At 44.7% G+C, this 25,461-nt stretch overlaps 1 protein-coding gene across 1 annotated transcript in view; it reads right to left on the reverse strand.

The window, feature by feature from the left end:
• Nucleotides 1-24,673: 24,673 nt before the first annotated feature.
• The window catches only part of MCAT (malonyl-CoA-acyl carrier protein transacylase), a 53,898-nt gene continuing 53,110 nt past the window's right edge, over nt 24,674-25,461 (reverse strand). The window contains exon 4 of the mRNA XM_086922225.1: nt 24,674-25,159. Coding sequence (XP_086778351.1) covers nt 24,731-25,159 — 429 coding nt within the window. The 3' untranslated portion in view covers nt 24,674-24,730. The remainder of the gene's footprint in view (nt 25,160-25,461) is intronic.

Here is a 25,461-nt window from a genome sequence, read left to right on the forward strand (position 1 = left end):
CCCTGTTATTAACTTATCAGATACTGTCCTGAGTGAAATAGAAATCAAACTCTTAGAAAAGGGCCTAGGTTTCGCTATAGCATGTCCAATAAACAGATTTAATCTTGAAAGAGACCTTCAAAACTTTTTTAGAAAAGTACGATTACAAACGTTTTTTGAAGGGAAAGAAAGAGCCCCTTCTTCGAATAGATCAGGTCTAAAGCCTAAGTCAACCTGGACCCCCCAAATTAGTCAAATTAATAAGGACATAGAAGCTTTTGAAAGGGTAGTAGAAAAAAGTGTAATGGAGCTTTTAGATCAGAAAAATTGGACTCAATTTAACCTAAGTAAGGAAGAAAAAAACGCTTTAAAAAGATTGGAAAATTGTCAGACATTGACTATTAAGCCTGCAGACAAAGGCGGTAGTATTGTAATTATGGCTACCGCACAATATGATACGAAAAAGACCTGCATGTTAGAAAACAAGGACCACTACCAAAAAGTAAATAGGAACGATTGGATCCAATTGAAAAATGTAGTCAAAAGGACACTAGATTTAGCAAAAGAAGACTCTGCAATTTGTGATGAAGAATATAGATTTTTGTGGAACAATAACCCCATTATACCTGCACTGTATGGACTTCCTAAAGTCCATAAGGATTTAAATGACCCACCCATGAGGCCTATTGTAGCCAGTATTGGCTCACTAACTGAGCCACTCAGCAAATACGCAGATATTTTTTTACAACCATATGTTACTAAACAACCAGCGTATATTAAAGATACAGGGGCCATAATTCAAAAAATAGAAGACTTACCCTTTAATCCATAGACCCAGTATTTAGTGACCCTCGATATCGAGGCACTTTATACAAATATACCACAAGATAGCACTATTGATATGATTAAAAAACTACTCTGCCAGTGGATAGAGATTTTAATCCCCAAGAAACATTTATTATTGACTGTGTCAGTCTTGTTCTCAAAAACAATATTTTCATCTTTAATAAAGAGTATTAGAAACAGATAAAGGGGACCAGCATGGGAGCCACCTGTGCTCCCAGTCTGGCCTGTCTTTATGTAGCACAATTTGAAGGCGTCCACATTTTCAATCCTTTAGCTCCTTTTTTTGAGAATATATCTGAGTGGTCCAGATATATTGATGATGTTTTTTTTATTTGGTCAGGACCACTGGATACTCTCAAAGAATTTATTTCATGGCTAAACCTGGGAGATCCCAACTTGAGATTCACAGCACATTTTGACACACATCAATGTGAATTTCTAGATATTGTAATTAAACATGAAGAGAGAAAACTCCAGGTAGAACTATTTACTAAAAAAACCGATAGGAATACAATGCTCCACTACTCAAGTTATCATCCGCCATGCCAGAAAGACAACATTCCGTTCGGACAATTTTTAAGATTAAAACGTAATTGTTCGAAAACTAAAGATTTTGAGAAACATGCTCTGGTTTTAACTGATAAATTCGTGGAGAGAGGCTACCCGAAGCGCATGATTAAACATGCATATAAGAGAGCCAAGTATTTTAACAGAGACAACTTGTTCTCAAAAAAAGAAGATGAACAAAAGGAAAAACGTTTAATATTTGTAACCAACTACAGCAGCATCAGTAATAAAATCAAAAATATAATAAATCGAAATTGGAATCTTGTGACTAAACCAAACAAAGAGAAAGTGCCAAAACCGATGTATGCATTTAGACGCAACCCTACTTTAAAAAAAAGCTTGGTACACACATATAGAGAAGCTCCTATAATTACACAACCAAGTATAAATAATGCTCCCCTTCCTACTGGAACCTTCCCTTGTGGAAATTGCTGCAATTGTGAAAACATTGCTAAAGGGGACCACATTGAACACAATAAGGTAAAACACAGAATAAATTAATTCATGAATTGTAGATCCAGAAATTTAATATACTTGATAAGATGCCCATGTGATTTAATGTACATAGGAGAGACAAGTCGAGAAATTCGACTAAGAATCACAGAACATAAATCAGCTATTCGGACAAAAAAAACAGGAGCTCCTCTAACCGAACATTGGCAAGAAGCTAACCACACAATTAAGGATCTGTCCTGGTGTGGAGTCGAAAGTATCCAGATGAATCTAAGAGGAGGAGATATTGACCTTAAAAGAAAAAAACGAGAACAATTTTTTATGTCCCGTTTTAACACTGTGAGAAATGGGTTGAACAACAAAGAAGACTGGGAACGTATTTTATAAATTTCAGAAAGGCCCATCCATGTGATCAGATTACTAAAAGCCGTCTGGATCAGCCCTACCCTTTATTAATAAAATAAGTAAAATTAGCTCCTCATTAGTGATAAAGACCCTAAGTAAGACAGCAGTTATTGATTGCATAGATAAATTCATCCCGATGAATCTTTAAACTCAAGCGGGTATTAAAACTACTAGAGTAGTTCCAAATCGCCATGCCTTAAGGAATACGTCCATTAAACTCTAACACCGTGAGATCAGAACCTAGTAAATTAATAATAAACTACCAGGGTAGTTCCGCAAACGAGTCGCATATTACAACACGTCAAACGACTCCATGCGGTCTTGCGAGTTTTTCATCTAAACGCGCGAACCGGAAACACTTAAATATCAACAAACACACAGTACGTGTGTATCTGCAACCTGACAAAAAGGAGTGAAAAAGGAGCAGGGAGGCCGAATACTGAACGCAAGGTAAGCGAGATAGGACCTGTGGTATATGAGTGACTAAAACAATAGTGTATGAGAGTCCATAAGTAAATGAGAAGTCTCCGTACGCGATTACTTTAAATGCCTGAGTCGCTCTTGTTTAATTAATGTGGAATGGCCGAGCTCAGGGCTTCACTTTCGAGTGTGCCGTACAACCGCGAATTGAGACCGCGTCATGTTGTTAAATGTGGGGATGTTTTGGCCCGTAGTGATAGGAGGACGGGAACCAACTGTGTAGGTCTCTGTGGGGTATCAAAATAGGATATGATCTCAATCCGTGTATAATGAGGACATCATAAGATTCGAGATCTTAAATACAGAATGACAATTGCCGAACCTTTATAGCAATTCAAGATACGTATTAATAACATCTCATGTCCAAATTTAATATCAGTTGTGGATTAGTCAACCGGCATCTATTAATAAGAGTCTTGATGCACGGATAATTACCATTCTAAATGATAGATTAGGTTCTTAATTTCCAACACAGCATGTTCCTTTTTGAACTACATATGTCCCAAATTGATGAGTATGGGAAAGTAATGGAATATATAGATCCATACAAATATATGTTCTTTTCAGGGCGGTAAATTGAATATAAACCTTCCGAATAGAGTAAACAGAAAAGGCAGCACGCAAAAAAAAGAGCTTGACGTCATCCAGTCACGTGCTACACTTTAGGCTGATCCCCTGTACTCAAGGGTAAGTGTACGATGATTATGGAGATATGTAATCATTAACGATGTAAACACTTCATTTTAGAGGAGTAAAATTGTAACATCCTACAAATTTTTTTTATATATAGAGAACTCCAAAAAGTCCCTTATAACGGTGGCTCCTTTTTCCTTCTAATAAAGAAAACTCCACGAAAAAGTGAAGGTAATTGATGGACCCTTACAGTACCACTATGTATATAGACTCTACACAATTAAATATATGAGTTTTAAGCGAGGTTCTTTTTAGTTTCAGACACAAAGTTGTGTGTGGACCATTTACACCAATATTACTAAATGGTGTCCTGTGATGATTTACGGAATCTTTCCTCGAATTGACTACAGAGGAATACATCTCTAATGTAATGAGAGTTCGTTTTTAAAGTAAGTAAAATAAATCCCCAGTTTCACAAACGAAACCCCTGTAGGAATAGTGGTTAGTTGTTCCTATATGCTTATCGCTACTCGAGATTTAATACACCTCGAGGTCCACTATTAACTACCCTCCAAGGAGATCCAGCATAACTCAAGAAATCTAGTTGCCACTGCTCACTGTGCCCTAGTATAATATGTATCTTTTAGAAAATGTGTTCCCTTGTTCTACCTGAGAAGGAATTTACTAAGCTGAATATATATAAAAAAGAGCAATGGGCATAATGCAAAAGAGTGATGATAAAGTTGTTTTCTAAAGAAAATGTTTTGTTAATACTATGTTTCTTTATTGTACAGAACCCTGTCCTGATGAAGGTGTCATCATAAAAACCGAAACGCTGCGTCGACAACTTGTTTTTAATAGCCATTTGCTTTTTAATCTTGATCTTGTGTGTTTAAAACATTTGCACCACTGAACCATTGGAAGGGTGCTGACACTCTTTTAACTATTTTATATTGTGGCACTGTAATTAATATTTGATACTGTATATTTGCAATAAATTGTTCAAATTTTATAAAAATAGTTTTTTTCATTGTGTATATACTTTGATAAAGTGGTTTTAGTTGTAAGGATCTCTTGAGTTATGGTGGTACACTATGGATAGGATTAGCCTTTTTTAAGTTAAAGATAGGGACTGTTTTGATTTCTTGCTTGTCCACTCAGATTCGAACCATCGTGTCCGGACGTAACAGGACAACAGCTCAGACCAAGCTGGAGAAATTTGCCTGGTAAAAGCTACAGAGCGGTGATCGTGGAGGTGGCGGCCCCGGACGGCATGTCGGAACCCACGAATAAGAATCTCCTTGAGATAATTACGGCGATTAGAATGTCCCTCGAGGTGAGGATCTACACAGTGGCCACAGATGTGGGACTGATCTGGGAAGGAAATGAGGTGGATTGCGGAGCGTGTGGGCACAGTAGAGAGTACAACCAAAGAACTGAGTAAAGACACTAGCCTTCTCAAGCGACAAGTCACTGAACTGCGCTCCTCCCACGAAGTGATGGCCCTACAGTTAGACGATTATGGAGGCAGAATGCGGCGAAACAACGTCCGCATTCTTGGTGTTTCGGAGCGCGCAGAGGGGCAAGCAGCAGACCTTTTTGTCGAGGAGTTGGTCATTATGCATTTACAGCCATGTTTTTCGATTGAAAGAGCCCACCGGGTGCCGGGAGGTCGACCCAAACCGTGGGCGCTCCCTAGACCGCTCCTTGCCAAAGTGTTCGATTTCCGAGAACGTTACATCATTCTTCCAACCGCAAGGGTGCCCCGCTGCTAACCCTCGAGAACAGCAAAGTCATGTTCTTTCCTGACTTCACACAGAGAGTGCAGAAACAGACCAAGAAGTTAAATATGCAATGATGTTCCCCGATAAGTTGAGAGTGGAAGCCAACGGGAAATCGTGGTTTTTTACTTGCCCGGAAGATGCCTGGGACTGGCTGGAGGGTTGGCGCACGGTCAAAAAGGAGGTGAAGAAAGTATTCTCGGTGGCCGACGAGGCAGAGGATTGGCGCCAGCAGAGACACTCTCCTCCACATTCGGACTCTGGCTCCCTGGGACATACATGGGTGCGCTAACCTTGGACGCTGGTAAGACTATGTGGTATTAATCCCGGTCCCAGAGGGCTCTCTAGAGCGCTTCTTGACGTAGACTCAGAATCCCAACCGTTTAGCTGTGAGAACAATGAATACGGTTCTAGTTGGAAGGGAGGAGAGAATGCCCTTGCCTGCTGTGTACCATAACTTGCGGCTGTTTAAGAGACTGACCCAGCACTCAAAGGCTTACTTAAATTGTAATTGGTATGCTCTTTCCTCATGTTTCATCGCTGGATGGTGTTTGTTTCCTATAGGGGGGCCACTCCTGCGTGGGTCCTCGATCTGTGACACCGTAAGGTGATAGTCGAGAATCGGATTGGGCCTGGTGTTGTACATTGTGTTGGGGGTGGGGTCGGGCCAGGGGACTAGGAACCCATTGACTGTATGTAGACATACTGGGAGTGGGGTAGCTCACGTTCCCTAGAATTGTTCATGGGTGGGTGACAGGCACTTTGCATGTTGGGGGTGGCGGGCAGTTCTAGTCCCGTTAAGCAGGGAGGCAGGGAGGGGGTTAAGTTACTGAAAATATGGGTAAGTTTGGGCTGGTTTTGCTGGGGGAGTATTTGTAATTGTTTATTTGCAGCAGGACAAAAATACTTTGTGTATAGGTGCATCTTCGCTGGTACCAACATCCAGATCACTGATTTTACACTTCGAAGAATTGTACTGCGATGTAACACACAGGGAACCGCACAGAAAGTCGCCTTTGAGGGTTTAATTCGCCATGGACACTCCACGTATTCCATTGTATCACTATTAGAGACAAATGGCTAGAGGTCAGGGACTTAAAGTCATTACATGGAATGTCAACGGGTTAGGGGACAAAATCAAGCGAGGCATTGTGCTGCAACATGTCCACCGTTAGGGGCTTAATATGGTGCTGTTTCATGAAACCCATCTAATAGGTAATTCCTGTATGGCCCTTAATAGAAAGGGATATCGTATGGTAGCACATGCGGGCTTCACCACGGGGTCTTAGGGGGTGGGAGTCCTCGTTTGTAAAGGCTGCCCTTATGTGATACAAAATACTTGGACCAATCCGCAGGGTAGATACGCTGCTTGTACGGGTATTTGGGAGGGCAGAATCTTTAATTTTGGCTCTGTGTAAGCCCTACCGGGTCTGCAACGCATGACACTAACAGAAGTTGTAGCGCTATTATTGAACTTACCTGTGGGTACTCTGGTTATGGGTGGTGACTTTAACCTGACAATGGTTGGCCTACTGGACCGAACCCCGCCCAGACATGACTCGACACACTGTTCACAACTATGTGACTTTACCAATGCCCTGGGGATGGTAGATATCTGGAGATGGTCGCATCCCCACAACACACTCTTCACTTTCAATCCAGTGTGCATGGCAGTCAATCACAAATGGACTACCTGTTTACCCACGCACAACACATACATGACTTCGCCGATTCCACGTGCCTCGCACAGGGAGTGTCGGATCATTCCCTGGTCCTGGCGGTCTTCGGAGCCCAACGTGCCACACAACCTGGTCCCATCATGATTCAGCCATGGACATTAAAGATCCCGCACATCAGGGAAAACTTACAGAAAGATACTGACTATTATTTTAAGGACAACACAGGGTCTGTGAAGTCAGCAATTACACTCTGAGGTGCATACGGGCAGAGATAAAAGGGAGAGCACTGTCTAGGATGGTGGGTCACAGGGCCAAGCGTAACAGGAGTGAGCGAATTGGAAACTGAGATCTTACGACTTGAACGCGCCACCTCACAGGACCCTGACCAGGATACTTAACACAGTCTTAATATTAAGAGACAGGATTATAGGCAACTGCTCTTGGAGGACGCCAATAGGCGTGCTCTCGCCACACGTCATAGAATATACCAACAGGGCGAGCGAACTGGAAAACTATTGGCATGGCTGGAACGTAAGGAACAGTCAGCGAGATGGGTACATGCAATTAAGGGGCCTGATGACGTTCTGATCACCGACCCCCAGGGCATTGGTGAGATGTTCACGAACCACTACGAGCAAATGTACGGAATTCCACAAAACTCACAAGCACCGCTGGCGGCAGATATCCTCGCTACTATTGATGTAACATGTATCTCCCAACAGGGCAGAGAGGCTTTAGACGTGGATATCTCAGTTGATGAAATTCACCAAGTCATTCAAGATATTTGTGCAGGTAAGGCGATGGGCCCTAATCGGCTTCCGGTCGAACTGCTCAAACCCATGGCTCTGAAGCTCGCCCCCCACTTGCTAAATCTACATAATGAAAGTTATGAGATTGGCCTCCTCCCGGCTGATATCCGTGCGGCCCCTATCGTGGTTATTTACAAACCCGGTAAACCGGTGGAAGAGTGCACATCGTACCGACCCATATCGCTGATAACTGTGGAGGCCAAAATTCTGGCCAAACTGCTGGCTAACCGTTTGCTTCCTTATCTCACCGACCTGGTTCACCCAGACCAGTCGGGATTCATGCCGGGTCGGAATACGGCGCGAAACCTGCGTCGAGTCCATGGCGCGCTAGGTCGTATGGAGACAGAGGAAGAAGCGATATTGCTCACACTTGATGCCAAAATGGCATTCAACACGGTGGCATGGGAGTATCTGTTTGGGGTTCTGACCCGGATAGGTTTCGGACCCAAGCTGCTTGGGGGATCAGACTCTTATATATGCTCACCATCGCGCACGTCTCAGTGACCAATCATCGCTACAATTCTTTCCCCCTTTGTCGTGGGACGAGGCAAGGCTGCCCATTATCGGCGCTCTTTTTTGCCTTGGTCCTTAAACCTTTGGAGGTTTGGATCAGGGGGACCCAGGTATTAGATGCATTAAATGGACGGACGAACATGAAGACCGCATATCACTATATGCTGACGATATTCTGCTCTATCTCGCCTCACCAGCAGGCTCCTTCCACCGCGTTCTCCATATTTTCCATATATTTGGGGCACATTCTGGTTACCAGATCAACTGGTCCAAATCCCAGTTGTGTTCCCTCTGGGGTGACCCTCTGCAAAGTCCTCGAGGATATAACATTTCAGAAGCGCCCCAGGTTTTTCGGTACCTTGGCATCTTTATAACAACAGACGCAGCAATGCTTTATGAAAAGAATCTGTTGGGACCGTTACAGAGGTTTAAATCAGATGTCGCCCATTGGAAGACACTCCCCCTTACTCTTCTGGGATGGGCGTCTATATTCAAGATGCTCGCCTTACTATGCTTCCTTTATGCCCTGCAAAATACTATCCTTCCGTTCCCTAACTCCTATTTTTTTCAGATCGAAGCAGCAGTTAGAGACTTACTTTGGGATAACAGGCCACCTCAGATAGCCATAAGTAAATTCACTATGGGATGGTATAATGGAGGTATCGGGCTGCCGGACTTGTGCCTCTATTACCAGGCGTCACAACTAATTGCCATCAACAAATGGGTGTTTGGGTCGCATGCCAAACCCAGCTTCCGCACAGACCTTTGGTTAATGGGGAAGGGAGGCTACAGCAGAGCACTATTCACAAACCACAGGAAGTTACGTCTGACTGGCCCCACGGCCTGTACAGTAGAAGAGTGGCATGGAGTCCAGTGGCAGATGGGTTGGCAGGGATGCCTAATGAAGGCTACACCCCCCTGTGGGAACCTGACATTTTGGGACAACTGAGTGCTTGTGCAGGGTTTGACAAATGGGACATGATTGGGAAATCCACTGTGGGTGATATGTGGATTAAGGGCAAGAAAGCGTTGTTTGCCGATCTCCAACTCAAATATCAACTAGCGCCGTCGGAGTACTTCCGCTATCTTCAGATCAGCCATGCCATTGAATGTGCCCTCCCTAAAGACGCCCCCCTCCCAGACTCCTCTCCTCTTGAGGACAGACTATTGCTGGACCCAATGGACAGCAAGGCCATCTCCCTCATGTAAAGAAATTGATAAATAACAGCACCGACCTAATGCAGAAGCTGCGTGTAAGTTGGGAGGTAGATTTGGGGGAAATTGGCTGACAAGGACTGGATAGAGGCTCTGACTTCCCCCCGGGAGGTGGCTGTCCCAATGCGGCTCCGGCTAGTCTAGCTTAAGATCCTTCATCAGGTATATTTTGATGCTAAACTGTTTTTTAGATTAGGTAGGAGACCAGATACACTCTGCCTTTGACACTGTAACCAAACTGGTACATTCATGCACATCCTGTGGGAATGCCTCTACCTACTAGGTAGACATCACCCGACAACTTACAAGGACTTGTGACAAACCCATACAACCATCTCCCAAACTATGTCTCCTCAATATCTGGGAGGCAACAGACCTCACACAAGCTGAACAATCGTGGGCCACCATGGGGTGGAGTATAGCGAAACATTGCCCAGAAGTGATGGGTTGGGAACTGTACAACACTTACGGGACTGGGCAAAAAACATGGACCACACTATGGTAGCAGAGAAAATGTATATAAAGGAAGAGGATGCCCACGAAAAAGAGATCAAAAATGGGGACGTTGGAATAAATACAGGGGTGAAATCTGCATTTCTCACACAGTGTAACTTAGAAGAGAGATACTTGCGGTGTTGGAGGGAGCAGGTGAAGACATGATGGCATAAATTCCGGGCTACCAAGAACATGGAGTATAAGTGATGTTCCCTGACTCGAAGACGTAGTTGTAACCCTCATAGTAACTGTTAAGCTTTTCATAGAGTGTAATCTTATGTGCTCCTGATAGATTGCAGGTCATATTATAATGCTAAAAGCTTGTATCCCCTGCCGAGATGTCTATGTAATGTCATCATTGTTGCAGTTTGTTTCTAATAAAAATTGTTTAAAAAAAAAAAAAAAAAGCCGTGGGCAAATCCAGAGCCTGGGGTGGTATTAGGGTTGGCGCGAGACAATCCCAGACACATGGCCTCCCTAGCACGGCCAAGAGAATTTTGGTAATAAGGAGCAAAATAAAAAAGGTCTCCCGAATTGAAGACTAAATAAGAAAGATTTATTGAGAAACCTTCTGAAATGTGTGACTTTAATACCTGGACTGGGTTCCTTTTTATTTTTTGAAGGAGCAGCAAAGTAGAAAAAAACGTACAATGGCATTGAGAAGCAATCAATGGAAAAAGAATGCTTTTATGTATGGCTCAACTGCGTGCTTTTCCACACTACCTCACGCATTCGTCACAAGCATCTCATATTTCTTAAGACTGTAACCTCATGCATTTCACTTTGTCTCCAGAAATCTTCAACAGCCAGTTAATGATATTTTGGGCTGTGTTCCCGGCTTGCAATGGAATTCATGTATGACACTGACTTAAGAATCAGTGAGAAAAAGCAAACAAGCAAAGGGGTCAGAGGTGGCGACGGCGGCATGAGCAAAGCCCACAAGTGGTGCGTGCGCGCTTAAGAGCGCAAGCAGCTCATCTGTTTTCAATTATCGCCCCGCGTCTGGGCACGATAATTGAAAACAGATGTGGCCCATGCGCGTAACCGCAAGCCTTAGGCCGTGGGCGGTTACATTGGCTGGGAAAGGCGGGACATGCGCCCGCCTTTACCCACTTGCGTACTGTTTTTTTAAGGAAGACGCACGCAAACACCAATAGAAATATTGGTGGAACAAATGCCACAAGCACAAGCTTGTGAAAAGTCCTGGTCAGCTGCAAGAGGTCGTTTTCCTATTGCAGTGAAGGGCGCGCTGCTATAGGCTCGACCTAAAAACAAATGTGAGTCAATGTGAGAACTCCCAAACATGCATATACTTCCACCGCCCCAAGTCCCTGTGTCATGCCTATACGGTTCATGTACACCAAGTACATCACCCCTATGCCTGCAGTCTTTATAGTCAAACTAGCAGCAACAAGCATAAATCAACCAGCCTGTTTTGTACTGCGCGTATATTTCATAGGCACTACCAATTCAAGTATCATCTTAACCCATGATATTCGATGTGGATGAGGGGGGAATACGCAGCAAACAATCCGCAGTGCCTATTATCCATAAAAACAAGCCAACATCCCTCTCCTTACCGTCAAAACAGACGTCCGGCCAAACTCCAAAATGAAGGTACGCACCACTTTCACCATTAAGAACCTTAAAACACCTCCCTCGCCGCTGGATGGCCCTATCAGGTAGCACCCATGTAGAGGGACTGATAGCCTGGAGTCCCCACCCATCTCTTCCCGAAGATTGCAGTGGCGGCATCACCTCCTTAACCACCATCTTTGAATGGCCATATGGGTGTCAATAAAGTTAGAAAACATCACCCTTAACACAGTGTTGTGTCCAAAATGCCCCAATGTATAGGCACAGGCTAAGGGTAAGTAAGTACACATTATTGTATTTTAGCAAGATGTATTTTAGATATCATATTAATCGTGAAAACAGTAATTTGTACAGCTATTTTTTACCATATATTTTAAATAATGACATTTTGATCCTGAATGCAACAATTTCACTGCTATTTTCCACAAGGACCCAACTGGGTAGGATCAAGTTGTGGGTCACGTAACTGAACCTTGCAAATGCCTGTGTTGAAGGGGCATCCAATTCTCATAAAGTGCAGAGCAGAGTGAAGATGTAATACAAAGAACACACACATAATGCACGTGGGCTTCTTCCAAGATGCACAGTATATACAACCCTATCTCAAGCCAAGAGCAAATGAAGTAGAGGGATGTTAAGAGCCAACAATCATAGGCAGACAGGAGGGATGTTTTAGTATGGCTAAATGGATAGAGGTGTGCAAGGAAAAAAGTCAAACCTGGAATGCTGGCAACCATAGAAGCAATACAGTTCAAGTACATAGTCCAGGATTAATTGTACATTATAATGATTAGAGAAGCATGAATACCTTACATTATGGACCCCAGTACTCTGCACCTTTAAACAGGGAGCATCCCCCATGGTCGAGATCCAATCCTATACAACCCTTTGCAGAAAGTAACCTTATTGCTGGTCCCAGAGATGTTAAATATTAAATGTCACATATGTTTACTGGCATTCACATAAGAAGAAATGCATCTCATGGTCAGTATTGAGGCCCTGATCAATAGCTCTTAGCTTGCATATCCATTTCGATTCACATTGCCTCAAGTTTAATTCCCTGTTGCCACCCCTTGGCCCTGTCTCCACCTGATCTGTACCATGGATCCAGAGGCTAGTGTCCCCAGGGTGGTTTTTGCCATAATGTTACACCATCTGGTATCTCATGTCCCCATTACCTATCGCTCTGTGGTGCACCTGGATGGGTATTTTGAGGCTTCTCTTGGTGCTGCCTAATTAATTAACCGTGTGATCATGTGGCTCGCCGAACCATTGTAACTAAAGTACAAATACTGCATGTGCTGCAAACATGGAACCCTTTAGGTTTATCCGGTAACCAAGTAGCCCCTTTCTTAATGGTGGTGACGTAACTAGGACAGAGATCATTTCTGAGGGTGGTACCCCTTTTATATGTTATTGAGGGGTTCCTTTTGAGTGAGCCACGTAGGCTTGAGATTTCCTCCAATAGGTGACAATTCCTTTTGAACAGCCTAAAAATCTCATCACTGAATGTCATGTACTGTGTAATGAATCGAACCTCAGTGTTGCCTCCCTTGTTATTTTTCTTTCTGTTATCATCTGCCAGTGTTGTTTCCCTCTTAAGTGTCTGCACCCTTCTCTCTGCTGAGTCCAAGACCCTCCTGTCATATCTTCTAGCACCAAATCTCTCCTTGACATTGCGGATGCTGCTCTTACATGTTTCTCCCTCACTGCAATTACGTCTGATCCGGACCATCTCCCCAAATGGGATATTCTTAATAACAGAACTTGCATGTGCGCTGCTGGCATGCAGGACCCCATTGCAGGATGTTTCCTTCTGGTAAAGTGTGCTCTGTACTGTATCGTCCCTTATGTATAAGTGCCAGTCAAGGTAATTTATTTTCTCCCAGTTGTATTCCATGGAGAGACTGACATTGTAGGGGTTGGCATTGAGGTACTGAAAATATTCCATAAGGGAGTCCTCTGTACCGGACCACAGGCAAAAGATGTCGTCAATATACCTCCCCCAAAAGAGTGTGTTCAGTCCAGGGGGAGGCACACCAGTTCCAGGCATGCTCCCTCTCATACCACCCCATAAAGAGGCATGCATAAGAGGGAGCAAACCGGGAACCCATAGCAGTCCCCCTCTTTTGGTGGTACTAAGTGCTGTTGTGGAGGAAGTATTTCTTAGTGAGAACAAGCTCCAACATGTCCAGGACCATATTGTTCTGTTTGTAACAATCCACCCCCTCGAAGTATGATCTAGCTGCCAAGAGCCCAAACTTTTGCTGGATGCGTGGGTAGAGGATTACCATATCTAATGTCACAAAAAGTAATTCTTCAGACCAGACCCTTAAATTTAGAAAGTATGTCCTTGCTGTCCCGGATGCATGATGGTAGATTCTGAACATGTTTTTGCAGTTTAAGGTCTACACATTCAGATAGCCTCTCTGTTGGGGCTCCCCCCCTGGTGGGAAATCCACGTTCTTGTGTACCTTTGGGAGTATGTAGATGCAAGGAAATCTATGGTTGTCAACCTCAAGGTACCTTTAATCCTGGTCACTCAGAAAGCATACGTCCTTCCATTCAGACAGTTTGCGGTTAATGACCGAAGTCAACCCCAGAATGGGATCGGCACTGATGCCTTCATAGCATTGGTTATCACTCAATGGCTTGTTTAATTCCCCTACAAAATCAGACATTCATGACAATGACGTTGCCCTTGTCCGCCTCCCTGATCACAATTTCCTTATCCTCTTACAGTCACGTCAATGCTGTCCTCTCCTCTGGTGTGAGATTATGTTGCTGCTTATGTTTAAATCTAGTAGATGTTTCCATTATGTGCAGACCTTCACTGACTCAGACAAGAGGTCAATGTTGCGTTGGTAAGAAGGGGTATATTTCGATTTTGGTTGTAGGCCACTATCAACTGTCAGATTTTCCGTTATGTTCATTTCCTCTAAGAGGGATTGTATGTCCACCCCCTCATCCTCCCCAAGTGAGAGGAGACATTGTATGTTTTTTACATCTGCTATAGTATGCATGAAAGGCATAGCTGCACTGCTGGATATAGTCACTGGCGGCAATTTATCATTGAAGAAATCCTTTCATTTTAAAGATCTAACAAATTTAAAGAGGTCCACATGAACATTAACCAATTCACCATCCTGGCTCGGACAAAAGTTAAGACCCTTACAGAGTACGCTCTTTTCATCACATTCAAGTAATCTTTTAGACAAATTTATAATTTTTAAATCATTCTTTCCACAATCCCTGGCTGTAGCGTGCTCCCTTCTAGGCTAGAAACTATCTTTCTTTTTGGATTGTGTTGACATCCTCAGGTTGTCCTCGGCACCCTCCTTTGTACCTCCTTTTTGACCTGCGCCCACCTCGCCTTGTTTTTTTGGATCCTTTTATCTTTGCATTCCACTGATCCTTTATTTCACCAATTCCTTCTCTAAGGATCTTGTTCCTTCCCCCAAAGGATGCTCACTAGTAGCATTACTTGAAGCTGCACTGCTTACTGAGGATATTGAAATGCTGCTAACTGATCTAGCCTCACCGCTCTCCAACCTCACCCTCTATCTGTCCTCCATACCCGTAATTTCATCAAATTGTTACGTGAATGTATACATCAGCACTTCTTTGTAGTCCCTATCATCACGTTTAATTTTACACATTTTCTTTTAGGTAGTTCTGATGCCCTTCAATAACTTTAAGTATGTCATAGTTCTTCTCAGTCAGGTCTTTAGTGTCTAAAGCCTCGATCTCCTTTTCAACCACTTCAATCTCTGATAAGAGTTTAGCACCCTTCTCAATGGCGTGCCTGATTAGGATCTGCATCATTACCAATGATGCCCCCTCTAGATTCCCCTTCTTAAGGAGGTCATCACTGAGATACTCAAATGTCGGAAAAATCAGGATACGCATACCCCAGAGGGCTTTCTTATTGTTAATGTATTAATGAAGGGAGACACCATCCCACCAGCAGGCTAGCTCCTGCTTTTTTTAAGCGCTCCAATTTTAGGAACAATGCTTGTAAGCCCACTTGTTCTGTGCGCTATGCCCTGGTGGCGGTATGGCTACATTTTTACCAAATAGGTCCTGCGTCATTTCTTCCCTACCATCATTAAAGAATAACATTTTTTAACAGTAAATGCAAAGCTGTGAGTGCAACAAAGTCCAAGTTACAAATACATCCACAATCCCAACGGCGGACTACAGCCTCTGCACCTCACGCTAGTTCTGACAGATCCTGGTCCTACGCAATGCTCCCCAGCAGCAGCCGTTGCGTGACGCCTCTGTGATCCAAATAGATTACTACAAATGGGGGGGGGTGTCAGGCAATGAAGTCCAATAGACTCAATGTAGTATCAAAAAAATCATTTATTTCAAATTGCTTTTTCAAAAGTCCAATAATAAACAACATTCAGCAAATGCGTTTTATTCCCTCTAGGGCAGAGGTATTCAATCTGTGGGGAGCGACCCCCATGGGGGTCGTGGAGTCAGGGGAAGGGGATCGCGCTTCCCTGGGCCTCACTTCTGCCAGGACTCTTGGAAAAACAAAAAAAAACGTGCCCGGACAGTTCATTATGAAATTAAAGCTTTAAAAGCTGTAATGCCATCCTGGGAGTGTTCACTTGTGAAACCTCAGAGGCGGTCGCTCCCTGGCTCCTGGTATCGTAACGCTATTACGCTCCCTGCTCATTGCTGCTAACAGCTGATTTGCGCATCGCCTGCGTTGCTGGCATTGTCTCTGTTATTTAATTTATGCTTGCCTGTTAAATCGTAGCGCTGTATTGCTGTAGCATTGATCTCATTGCCTGCACTTTTATTAAGAGCTGCCTGGTACGATCGTTTGCGTACATTGTATTTCACTGTTCGCTTTGCTTTGCGAGTCATTTGTGCCCGAGTGTGCCTCTGCCCATTTCTCTGAGACACCACCGACTGTGCCCGAATCTCACCCTGTTTCTCTTTTGCAGCCATTTTGTTGTTGTTGTGCCTCATAGTCCGTCCCTCCGCCCTGCTCCCAGCTGCTCCTCCCTCCCGCAGATAGTAGTATTGAGTACAGTCTGTCCCTGCGCTGTGACCCTCCTGACTCTCTCAGAGGCCGTCGCTCCCCACGCTCCCTGGCTCCTTGTATCGTAGCGCTATTGCGCTCCCTGCTCATTGCTGCTAACAGCTGATTTGCGCATCGCTCGCGTTGCTGGCATTGTCTCTGTTATTTAATTTATGCTTGCCTGTTAAATCGTAGCGCTGTATTGCTGTGCTTGCCTGTTAAATCGTAGCGCTGTATTGCTGTAGCATTGATCTCATTGCCTGCACTTTTATTAAGAGCTGCCTGGTACGATCGTTTTCAGTACATTGTATTTCACGGTTCGCTTTGTTTTGCGAGTCATTTGTGCCTGATTGTGCCTCTGCCCATTTCTCTGAGACACCACAGACTGTGCCCCAATCTCGCCCTGTTTCGCTTTTGCTTTGCAGCCATTTTGTTGTTGTTGTGCCTCATAGTCCATCCCTCCGCCCCGCTCCCAGCTGCTCCTCCCTCCCGCAGATAGTAGTATTGAGTGCCGTCTGTCCCTGCGCTGTGACCCTCCTGACTCGCTCAGAGGTGGTCGCTCGCCACGCTCCCTGGCTCCTGGTATCGTAGCGCTATTACGCTCCCTGCTCATTGCTGCTAACAGCTGATTTGCGCATCGCTCGCATTACTGGCATTGTCTCTGTTATTTAATTTATGCTCGCCTGTTAAATCGTAGCGCTGTATTGCTGTGCTTGCCTGTTAAATCGTAGCACTGTATTGCTGTAGCATTGATCTCATTGCCTGCACTTTTATTAAGAGCCTCCTGGTACGATCGTTTGCAGTACATTGTATTTCACTGTTCGCTTTGCTTTGTGAGTCATTTGTGCCCGATTGTGCCTCTGCCCATTTCTCTGAGACACCACAGACTGTGCCCCAATCTCGCCCTGTTTCGCTTTTGCTTTGCAGCCATTTTGTTGTTGTTGTGCCTCGTAGCCCGTCCCTGCGCCCCACTCCCGCCTCCCAGCTGCTCCTCCCTCGCCCAACCCCCCCCCACTATCCACTTATGTCAGAACAGCTGACGCGCCCCATGCGCGCCAAAGGTAAGCCCGTCTACGCCCGCCCGCGCCTGGACGGCGCCCAGCACCAGACCCCCTGGCCCCCGCAAATTCCACTCCACCTGCATAACGTACGACTCTGCATCTTTCTCTGCACTTAACCCCGGCCGACTCCCAAACTGTTACCAAGCTGCCCCAGGACACACCCATGGACCCTTCACCTGCCACTCCTGAAAGCTAGACTACATCAGGACCCACACCAAATCCACAAACTCCAAACAGAGCTCCGACACCAACAACCTGAAGTGCATCCTGCTCAACACCCGCTCGGTCCACAGACACGCCATTGAACTTTGGAACCTACTCGACACCACATCGCCGGACGTCGCCTTTCTTACAGAAACCTGGATGAACGCTTCATCAACGCCCGACATCGCCATAGCCATCCCGGACGGCTACAAGATTATCCGAAAGGACCGCATCAACCAAAAAGGAGGAGGCATCGCCATTGTCCATAAGAATGCCATCCGCATTACGACTAGTTCCGAGGGTAACCTAACAGACGCCGAACACCTTCACTTCCAGATTCACACCGACCCCAGGACCACACTCAGAGGCACCCTCATCTACAGGCCAACAGGACCCCGCACACAATTCAGCGAGGACATCACTGACTTCATCAGCCCACACGACCTCCCCTCCGAGGACTACATTCTACTGGGAGACCTCAACTTCCACCTGGAAAAGAACAACGACAGCACACCACCACCCTTCTGGACAACCTCGCCAATCTCGGACTCAAACAACTTGTTGACACCCCCACCCACTATGCCGGACACACGCTCGACCCAATCTTCACCTCCAGCAAGCACATCTCCTTCAATCACACAACAGCTCTCCATTGGACGGATCATAGCTGCGTTCACTACATCTACAAAAAGACTACGTCCCACAACCACCCACAACCTATTCCCCGCAGAAACTGGAACAAACTTACCACCGACCAGCTCTTCTCATCACTTCAACAAAAACCCCCTGCCAAATCATCGGACCCAAACCAAGCAGCCACCAACCTCACACAATGGATCACCCACAGCGCTAACGAATTAGCACCATTGAAAAACCTTCAAATCAAGCAAGGTAGCAAAAAAGCCCACTAGTTCAATGACGACCTCAAGAAAATCTGTTGCACCCTCGAAAAAGCCTGGCGAAAAAACCCACCCACTGACAACCTGGCCACATTCAAGAACGCCACCCGCAAACACCACCAACTGATCCGATCCACCAAGAAATCAGCATTCATGTGGTCGACTCGACAACAACGCCCACAACAGCAAAGAACTATTCAACATTGTCAAAAAGATTACCAACCCCACCGCCGGCACCAACGACATCACTCCATCCCAAGCCTCGTTCTTCCACAACAAAATCGCTGACATACATAACAGCTTCAACGACCAATCCACCCCACCCACCTTCGAACTAAAACCGCCCTCCAACAACCTTTGCGACTGGAAGCCAATCACCACTGAAGACACCATCCGCCTGATGAACTCCATCCACTCAGGATCACCAACTGACCCATGTCCCCACCACATCTTCAACAAAGCAGACTCCATTATCGCACCCCATCTCCGAGATGTCATCAACTGCTCCCTCAACTCCGCTACCTTCCCGGAAAGCTGGAAACATGCCGAACTCAGTGCCCTCCTGAAGAAACCCACAGCAGACCCCACTGAACTTAAGAACTACTGCCCCATTTCACCCCTCTCATTCCCTGCCAAAGTCATTAAGAAAGCCGTCAACAGCCAGCTAGCCGCCTTCCTCGAATCCAACAAATCCCTCGACCCTTCACAGTCCGGCTTCTGAGCCAAACACAGCACCGAAACCGCCCTCATCGCAGCAACAGACGACATTTGAGCCCTACTGGACAGCGGGGAAACAACTGACCTCATCCTACTTGACCTCTCCACGGCCTTCGACTCAGTCTGTCATAGCACCCTTATACAATGCCTCAGCAACGTTGGAATACAAGGCAAAGACTTGGACTGGATCATCTCGTCCCTCGCCGGAAGAACCCAGAGAGTCCGCCTCCCCCCTTTTAGGTCAGAGACCACCGAAGTCATCTGCGGCGTACCACAAGGATCATCACTCAGTCCCACCCTCTTCAACGTCTACATGAGTCCCCTCGCATCCATCGCACGCCAACACAACCTCAACATCATCTCCTACGCAGACGACACCCAGCTGATCCTCTCCCTCACAAAAGACCCGAACACCGCCAAAACCAACCTACATGAAGGGATGAAAGAAGTAGCCGAGTGGATGAAGAACAGCTGTTTAAAACTGAACTCGGACAAAACGGAGGTCCTCATCTTAGGATCATCCCCCTCCGCCTGGGACGACTCATGGTGGCCACCGGCCTTGGAAAACGCACCCAAACCAAGCTTCATCCTCAACTCCTCCCTCTCAATGACCAGACAAGTCAACGCCGTCTCATCTGCATGCTTCAACATCCTACGTATGCTCACAAAAATCTTCCGCTGGATCCCCACCGAAACAAGAAAGACGGTCACTCATGCACTGGTCACAAGCCGACTGGACTACGGAAACACTCTTTACGCTGGAACCACAACCAAACTACAGAAAAAACTTCAACGCATCCAAAATGCTTCAGCCAGACTCATCCTAGACATCCCCCGCCAAGATCACATCTCCGGACACCTGAAAGACCTCCACTGGCTCCCCGTCAACAAGAGAATAACGTTCAGTCTCCTCACCCACGCACACAAAGCCCTCTACAACCTAGGACCCGAATACCTCAACAGCGCCTGTCCTTCTACACCCCCACCCGCCAACTTCGATCGTCCAATCTAGCCCTCGCCGCAGTCCCACGCATCCAAAGATCCACCATGGGGGGGAAGGTCCTTCTCCTACTAAGCGGCCAAGACCTGGAATTCTCTCCCCACCCACCTCCGCCTTACACAGAACCACCTATCCTTCAGAAAACAACTAAAAACGTGGATTTTCGATAAGTAAAGCACCCCTCCTCCCTCAAGCGCCTTGAGACCCTCTGGGTGAGTAGTGCGCTATACAAATTTTGAACTTGAACTTGAATCAGACAGCTAAACAAGGTTTCCTTCCAGGATGCCTGCTTGTCTGAATGGAACGGAAATATGTGCTACCAGTTCATTTAAAAATGTAAAGGGCAATTTGCAGCTGGAACGAATGATTGGGAGCCGGTACTGGCTTTCATTGATGCAATCACTGGAAGTGTTGTGATGAGCTGTGAAGTGTGTACATCTAATGGTAAATATATTTACCTAGTGCTTACTATCCCAGAGGTGTTGAAGGCCAGTAAGGAGCGAGAAAGCAAGCATTTGCAATACAATAGGTCGCGCAATTGAGAGATTTTGACCTATTGGCATTGTAAATAACAATGCGTTTTAGTATTGTAGGTGTTTTGTAAACACATAAATGAATGGCATTGTCATTTACAATGCCAATAGGTCAAAATCTCTCAATTGCGCGACCTATTGCATTGCAAATGCTTGTTCTGCAAGTGGCCAAGTACAACAAAATGAACAATTCTGGAATGTGGCCACTTTGTTGGAGAGTGCCCCGGCCTAATTATGATCCCAATCAGACACTTATGGCCTATGGTGGCCACGTGCATTAATATTTGGGGACTGTTTTTCATCAGGTTCTGACCCAAAGAAAGAAAGAGAGAAAGGGGAAGACAATAGAAAGCGGTGACAAATGGAGAAAATAAGCGTGAAAAACAACTGGCAAAAGTGAGTTAAAGAGACACGGAAAGAAAGGTGGTGGTAAAAAAAAACAGGTGCAATCAAGACTAGGATCCTTGGTGATCAGTAAGCACATCATTCAGTATAGCACTAGCTATGGACTGCTAAGAAAAAATGTGGGCCACTACTCTTATGTTTAATACAAATTAAGCACTGGCCCAGTGCCTAAACATGACAAAAACGAGACAACGGACTGTGACTTATTGCTATATTTGGGTACTTATAAGGTGCAAACACAGATTGGCCGTCTCTCTGGACAAAAATAGGCACACTCATCACTTTAGTTCAGAAAGGTGTTAAAATCCAAATAAGTTTTTCCAAAATTTTTTATTTGTGAAAAAGTATCATTGTGAATTTTTGGGTAGTTCTTTTTGGAGACTTTTTGTTTGAACTGTGTAGTAAGCCTCTGATACTAATCAGTTTATGGTTGTCGAGGATAGTTGTACCAGGTTAGAGAAATTTTTGTCAGAGGGGGTCCTTACACCTAAAATGTTTTGACAGGGGGGTCTCAGCATCAAAAAGTTTGAAGACCGCTGCTCTAGGGGAATTTCCTCAGGGCTGAAAATGATATAGACCATGTCTCCCCCTGTTCTACCTCCATTTGTACAATGAAGGCATCTGCTGCTCTTAACATTTTCAAGGTACATGGCAATGTCACCAGGAAGGAGAGCCCTGGAAGGATACATGTCAACCTCCTCCTGTGTAAAGTTCACATCAGCATTCCCCCATAACACTGCTTCTTCTTTCTGAATGTCATACAATATCTCCTCTTGGTCTATCTCCTGCTGTGTCACAGGATTTTCTAGACTGCTTGCTTATTCCTTCTGTTCCAAACTCGGAGTCTGTTGTTCCTATTATTTTACTCCTGTCCCTTTGTTTAAGAAGTTCTATTTTCTCCCATAGGTCTTTTTATCCAATTGCCTTTGGTGTTTTGTTTGCAACCATGGATTCCTTGATACATTTCCTATTTTTCACCAAGTTCTCAATTTCGACCACAAGTATCCTCTTTTTCTCAAAGTCTTAGATATCAAATGGGATTTTATCTCTTTGCTCCTTCTTATTCCACGTCGAATGTCTGTCTTTCCCTTTTTGTCCACTGAAATTGAGGGGAGGTTGGGATACTTTGACATTTTCCTGCACTTCTTCAGCACTGCGCGTTTGTCTTTTCCTGATTGAAGTTTTCAACAAAAAAAACCCATTAATCAAAAGCCTTTCACTGTGGGGTATTCTAAGCTTAGGATTGCACTCCTTGTGAGGGTCGATGAACCTCCACATCACGGGACATGATTTGTGTTCTGTTTCAGAATGGTGATCTCCCTTGGCCTCCTAGAGGTGTCTACTTTTTCAGGGAAGCCCCTTTTTCAATTGTTTGAGCAATCTTCCTCTCGAATTATCTTGTGCACTAATATTTTTTCAGAAGAAAAAAAAACATGCAAAACAGCCCTTAGACTTATGCTCCCTTGGAAGGTAGAACATACATACCGATTGTTCATCATTACAAGAGAACTTTCAGAGGCACATAGAACAGACCTTAAAGAGCATGATCATGCTACAAAATGGCATCAAGGAGTTACAGAGATAGCAGTTCCTGTATTTAACATTCTCCAACTACTTCAAAGACCACCAAGAAACCTCCTACAAACTTGTGCTTTAGCTACTTAAGTGGGCCTTTACTACTCCATGTGAGGGACATGCCAAACGAAAAGGGCGTTCAGTTCATTGTTGGAAGACAAGCGAGGACTACAAGAACAAGACCCTGTGGCTCACTGCGAGACTTCCCTCACAAGTGCTCAGCTAATACAGTGGCTTTTACCCCTGCTGCATACAATATACTAAGGTAGAAGAGGTTCCTCTTTTTGGGAAGAGGACCAGGCACCACAAGAATAAAGTGGCCCTTTACACCTGCTGCGCGGGACGTACAGTGCTGCGCCTAATCCAAGGGCATGCCTGTAAGCACACAAAAGAGAATAAAATGGACCCACTCTCTTAACCCCAGCATTTTAAGTTTAGAGTACTCTGTTCTTCAGACACCGTTTGCTGGGGAAAATAAAAACCAGATTAAATTTCAGAATAAAACTAAGGTTAAGAAATATCAATCTGCCCTAGCCAAAAACAGAGGATAAATTTAACCCCTTCACTGCGGCGGCTATTCCACTGCAGTGCTAATGGGGAGGGGGGGCCGCGCGGCGCTCCCGTGCTCGTGACGGAACCGCTCCGTCACGAGCCTCGAGTGAGCTGTACTTGCGACGGAACGGTTCCGTCACAGCCCCGCCCGCCCAATAGAAGGCTCAGCACAGGCGCGTAATTCGCGCCGCGCAGGCGCGGCGAGCGGGCAGTGACGGAACCGTTCCATCACAAGCACAGCTCACCCGAGGCTTGTGACGGAACGGTTCCGTCACAAGCATGCAAGGGGTTAACGAAGAAACAACACAAACAGAATTATTTGTAACCTCTGTGTTCCTCACACTTTTTAATTCTATATTATAGTTTCACCATAAAGGCATGTTTCTAGCCTGTTTTTCGTCTACACCACATATTCATGGTAAGTACTGTGTCTACTTAAATTTGAAGAACATTGTTTCCTCTATCCACATGGATGTTTTTAGGTTTGTATAGCACCACCATTCAGCAATTGTGTGTAAGATACACAGCTGTGCCTACTTCTTTTATACTTTCACATCTACTCAGATAAAAAAAAATGTTTAAAGCAGGTATATAATTAAATCCCTATACAAACCCATGGACAAAAGGCAATAAGATGATAAACGTTTCATTAAAATGTCATTCCTTTCAGGGGCTCGATAAATTGCCATTATGGGAAAAAAAGGCATACTACTTTTCAATTTACAGGCCACGTGTCATGGTGGTACTGTGAAGTTTTTGATAATTTGGAAGAAAGTTTCCCCCATTTGGCGAATGTGACCTCTACATCAAAAGGTTGCCTGCTCTTAGTAAGCGGGCAACCCTTCAATCTAACACAGTGGTCAGTCTACTAAACCAGGTGTACAATGGAAAACAAAATTTGCGTCTTTGTGTAATGAAACTGGTGCTCATGTAAAGCGCTCCGATATCGGATATCTTCAGGTCTAGCTCACGTTAAAAAATATATATATATATATATATTTGGCATTAGAAACCTCAACCATTCAACAAAATCATGGCTGTTGAAATCAAGAAAAGCAAACGTTCAGCAGGTCTGCAGTTAAGACAGCTGCATTAGAACAGCCTTTCCCAACTGTTAATTAAATGCTTGTGTAACATGCTTAAAGATGGAAAACACAGGAGAGTTACCACGCATTTATGTTTTTTTAGCGAATTGCTGAAACTGTGAAAGGTGTATAATTGGAAAATAGTCATTTCAGTGTACCAGAAATATAAATTTGTGTTTAATGAAGTTGTTCTAGAATTACAATATATAGTTATGCTTCTTCTGTCACTTGTGTTTCATCTGCCCCTATATCCACATTTTCGTAGTACTTCCAGGCCTGTGCATTACACGCTTTCAGTGTTGTTCCCAACTGTTTTCCAGGTCCTACTTCATATGTCCTTGGAAAATCTGTTCCTTTTTTCCTTTCGTAGAGAGCGTGCAGGGTTTGTTCCCATTTCACTGGAGACACAAGCTGCTTCACCAGCACTTTCTGAATGTTCTCTGCATGCCTGTATCTCTTACCATCAACATTGCAATAAACAGAAATTAGCGGCTTCTGAAATGTCATTGTTTTTAGCACCTCAGATAAAGGTTCCACGGCAGGTTGCATGAGGCTTGTATGGAAAGCACCACTGACTGGTAACATCCGGGTCCGTTTAAAATTGAATTTTCGAGAATTTGTTTGCAAAAACTGCAATGCCTAGTAAGGGGAACATAGGAAAAAAACTGTTACTAGGTGTTTCATACTTATTTGAGTCAGATTTTTAAAAAGTCAGTACGCGCATCACAACAAAAACTGCACTGTGGAACATTTTCTGCTCCCAACGGCATAAACGTTATAACACACAAGGGCATCTAACTGGCGCATTAACTCACCCAACAACATACTGCTCCTATATCGATACTCACACATAATTTTTATGTCTTGGTGGCCTGAGTGTAGAGAACACAATACCCTAGAGGGGTGATCAGGCAAAGAAAGGGAGCGCCTTGCTGTCAGCA

Source organism: Lissotriton vulgaris, chromosome 1_1 (genome assembly GCF_964263255.1).
Source record: "Lissotriton vulgaris chromosome 1_1, aLisVul1.2, whole genome shotgun sequence".
Lineage (NCBI taxonomy): Eukaryota > Metazoa > Chordata > Amphibia > Caudata > Salamandridae > Lissotriton > Lissotriton vulgaris.